Genomic DNA, 3,067 nt, shown 5'->3' with positions numbered 1-3,067 from the left:
TTTTTGAGACAGGGTCTTGCTCTGTCACGCAGGCTGGAGTGCAATGGCGCGATCTCAGCTCACTCACTACAACTTCTGCCTCCCAGGTTCAAGCAATTCTCCCACCTCAGCCTCCCAGGGAGCTGGGATTATAGGCATGCAACACCATGGCCCGCTAGTTTTTGTATTTTTTGTAGAGATGGGGTTTCACAATGTTGGCCAGGCTGGTCTGGAACTCCTGACCTCAAGTGATCCATCCGCCTTGGCCTCCCAAAGTGCCGGATTACAGGCATGAGCCACTGCGCCCAGCTACAAGACTCTTAACCTAGGTAAGCCTGAATTTCTTCACTTGTGAAAGGAGGCTGCTGTCCCTAGCATGCAGCTTGTTGGGGAGGATTAAATGAGATGATTATGTAGGGCCCAGTGCATGGCTGTTAGCCATGTGACCTCTGACCCTTGCCCCCACCTCACTGCCCTTGAGTCCCACTGACCTCCCGAGGCAGCATAAGCAGGAGAGAAGAAAGCTAGTCCTTGGCACCACAAGGCCCCGAGGGCAGCCATAGCCTCGGCCTGGCCTCCTGCATCCAGAGTCACCACCACCTGCAGCTTTGGCCAGAGCCGAAGGGCCATTCCCCGGGGCCCCTGCTCTAGGGCCTCCCGCAGCTCAGCTGCCCGTTCAGGAAGAGGTGCTCCAGGGTTCCCGGCAGCTATTGCCCCAGCCAGCTCTTCACCGTCAGCCTCCAGACCCAAGAAAACATCCAGGAGTTCGACCGCCGTCCCAGCCTCCAGTGCCCTCAGCCCTGGGGACCTCAGTGCGTCCAGCAGCAGGGCCCTAGGGTCCTTGGTTCCACGGGTGCCCACCCGGCCCAGGGTATTCCCAGGCCAAGGCAGGGGTTGGGGCCAAGGGGATGTAAGGGTCACGCGGGCAGTGCCTCCCTGAGCCAGCACTTCTGGGTAGGCCTTGTTTAGGGCTACCAGACCCAGCATGGTGGCCTGGAGAAGGAAAGAGAGTGTGTTGGTCTGGCGTCAGAACCAGACCCAGAGCCCCCATTTGAGGGTTCTTTGCCCACCATGATGGGAGGGTTTGGTTGCAAGTCAGAGCTCTCTGGTGGGACTGGGCTCTGGCCATCCTAGATTACCTGCAGAGAGGCCTCCCCCAGGTCCTGGTTAGAGGTCGGGGGCAGTGGCTGCTCTCCACTTTCTTCCTCCTGGGTCCGGCTGGCCTTGGTCAGAGGGAGATGATTCCGGAAGGTGCTTACGTCTATAGCCCCAATAACAACAGAAATGCCTCAGGAAGCCAGTTTCCCAAGAGTTTCAGGCAAGACTGGTGAGACCCTCAAAGGAGGAACTGAGAATAGGCCTGGGGTAGAGGGGCTGTAAGGACCCAGCATGGGAAATTCATCTTGGACAAGAGAGCCAGTCCTGGGTCTCTGTGTCAGGCCACTCGGTTGGCAGTGGAGGAGGTATGGGGGCCTTCAGGCTCTGGAATCTGATGGTCCTGTGGGATTTCTTTCTCTTTGGGTCACCTCCCCAGACCCTGGGAAACACACCTGTGAAGGAACAGTGAGGGCGCTGGGCTCCCTGTAGACACCACCTCAGGGCCTGCTGCTGGCTCTGGTGCACGTGGAGCGTGCTCTGCTCCAGCCTCCATCGCTGCCAGGTGGCTGCCCAGACCAGGGCCCCCCATGCCACTCGGTGCTGGAGGCCAGCAAGCCAGGACAGCCTGGCATCCTGGGACCGCTGCTGCATGAGCAAGGCCAATGTTGGCAGCAGCAGCAGCAGTAGTAGCAGCAGGAGTGGCCACAGCAGCATCTCTAAGCAGCTCCTGGGAGGAGGAAGGAACCCAGATATGGGGGCATGCAGCAATTACCCATTTCTCCCCCAACACTCTACTGCATACAGGAAAACCAAGGAAAAAATGAAGTTTTGGAAGAAGGCCAGACCCTGTGGGACAGGTGATGTGGAGGAGAGACTATGAAAGCTTTGGCGTCCCACTGACCTGAGTTCAGATCCTGCCTCTGCCGCTTGTTAGCTGTAGGGCCCTGAGCAACTTAGCGGGCTGCACTGAGCTCCATTTCCTGATCTGCAAAATGGGAATAAGAATAAGAATGCCTCTTTCAGAAGGTAGGGATGGGCCGGGCGAGGTGGCTCACACCTGTAATCCCAGCACTTTGGGAGGCTGAGGCAGGAGAATCACTTGAGCCCAGGAGTTCGCAACCAACCTGAGCAACATAGGGCGACTCCATCTCTACAAAAAACTGAAAAACTAGCCCAGCATGGTGGCACACCCATAGTTGCAGCTACCTGGGAGGCTGAGATGGGAGGATCCCTTGAGCCCAGGAGGTCAGGGCTGCAGTGAGCTGAGATCATGCCACTGCACTCCAGCTTGGGCAACAGAGTGAGACCTTGTCTAAAAAACAAACAAAAAATAAAAAAAAAAAGAAAGAAAGAAAAAAAGAAAAAGAAAAACAAGAAGGCACAGGAAGGGAAGGTACAGGAAGGGTTTGACACAGGGTTGATCCGGCACACAGCGGCTGCGTAACACCATCTCTTGCCCACTCCCCAGCGGCTTTGCTTTCTCTCGGGATCCACCCTGTCCCAGCTCCTTGTCCCTCCTGAGCCCCAGGCTGTGGGGTCCATGCCCACATGCACCTGTCACAGCCCACTTCTGCCTACTCCCGGCACGTGACGAAGACCCCTGGGTGACTCTGGGTCTCAGCACACATCCGGCCAGAAAGAAGGAGCGATGGCTTTAAAGGGCTGGGTCCCAACTGGGAAATCCGGCTGCCAGGCCTGAAGGAGGAGCTGGAGGAGGGGGTGCTCTTAAAGGGGCAGGTTGCCTTACGGGACTGCCTGTCGGGTGCTAGCCCAGGTTGGCAGTTGGGGGAGTTAGGGCCAGACTAGCATGGTCCTCAAACTCGTGCAGGTGAAGAAACAGAAAGGTGTGTGTGGGAAAGAGCGACATTAAGTCACTTGAGCTGGGAGAGGGGCAAACTTTACCTTCAAGCAGGCTCAAGCTTGATAACACTTTTTTGTTTGTTTGTTTGTTTTTTGTTTTGAGACGGAGTCTCGCTCTGTCGCCCGGGCT

The 3,067-nt window shown here is 56.7% G+C and overlaps 1 protein-coding gene across 2 annotated transcripts in view; it reads right to left on the bottom strand.

Annotated features, from left to right (window-relative positions):
• GHDC (GH3 domain containing) overlaps nucleotides 1-2,861 on the bottom strand; it is a 5,923-nt gene extending 3,062 nt beyond the window's left edge. For both annotated transcript variants that reach the window (XM_011929724.1, XM_011929723.1), the window contains exons 1-5: nucleotides 2,632-2,861; nucleotides 1,979-2,062; nucleotides 1,530-1,804; nucleotides 1,119-1,240; nucleotides 471-972 (exon numbers count right to left, since the gene is read on the bottom strand). In XM_011929724.1, the coding sequence (XP_011785114.1) occupies nucleotides 471-972; nucleotides 1,119-1,240; nucleotides 1,530-1,791 (886 nt within the window). In that variant the 5' untranslated portion in view covers nucleotides 1,792-1,804; nucleotides 1,979-2,062; nucleotides 2,632-2,861. The remainder of the gene's footprint in view (nucleotides 1-470; nucleotides 973-1,118; nucleotides 1,241-1,529; nucleotides 1,805-1,978; nucleotides 2,063-2,631) is intronic.
• Between the last annotated feature and the right edge of the window lie 206 nt (nucleotides 2,862-3,067).

This window comes from Colobus angolensis, unplaced genomic scaffold (genome assembly GCF_000951035.1).
Source record: "Colobus angolensis palliatus isolate OR3802 unplaced genomic scaffold, Cang.pa_1.0 Scaffold83, whole genome shotgun sequence".
Classification (NCBI taxonomy): domain Eukaryota; kingdom Metazoa; phylum Chordata; class Mammalia; order Primates; family Cercopithecidae; genus Colobus; species Colobus angolensis.
The sequence above is the reverse complement of the archived record's forward strand: the minus strand, read 5'-3'. Positions and strand labels throughout refer to the sequence as shown.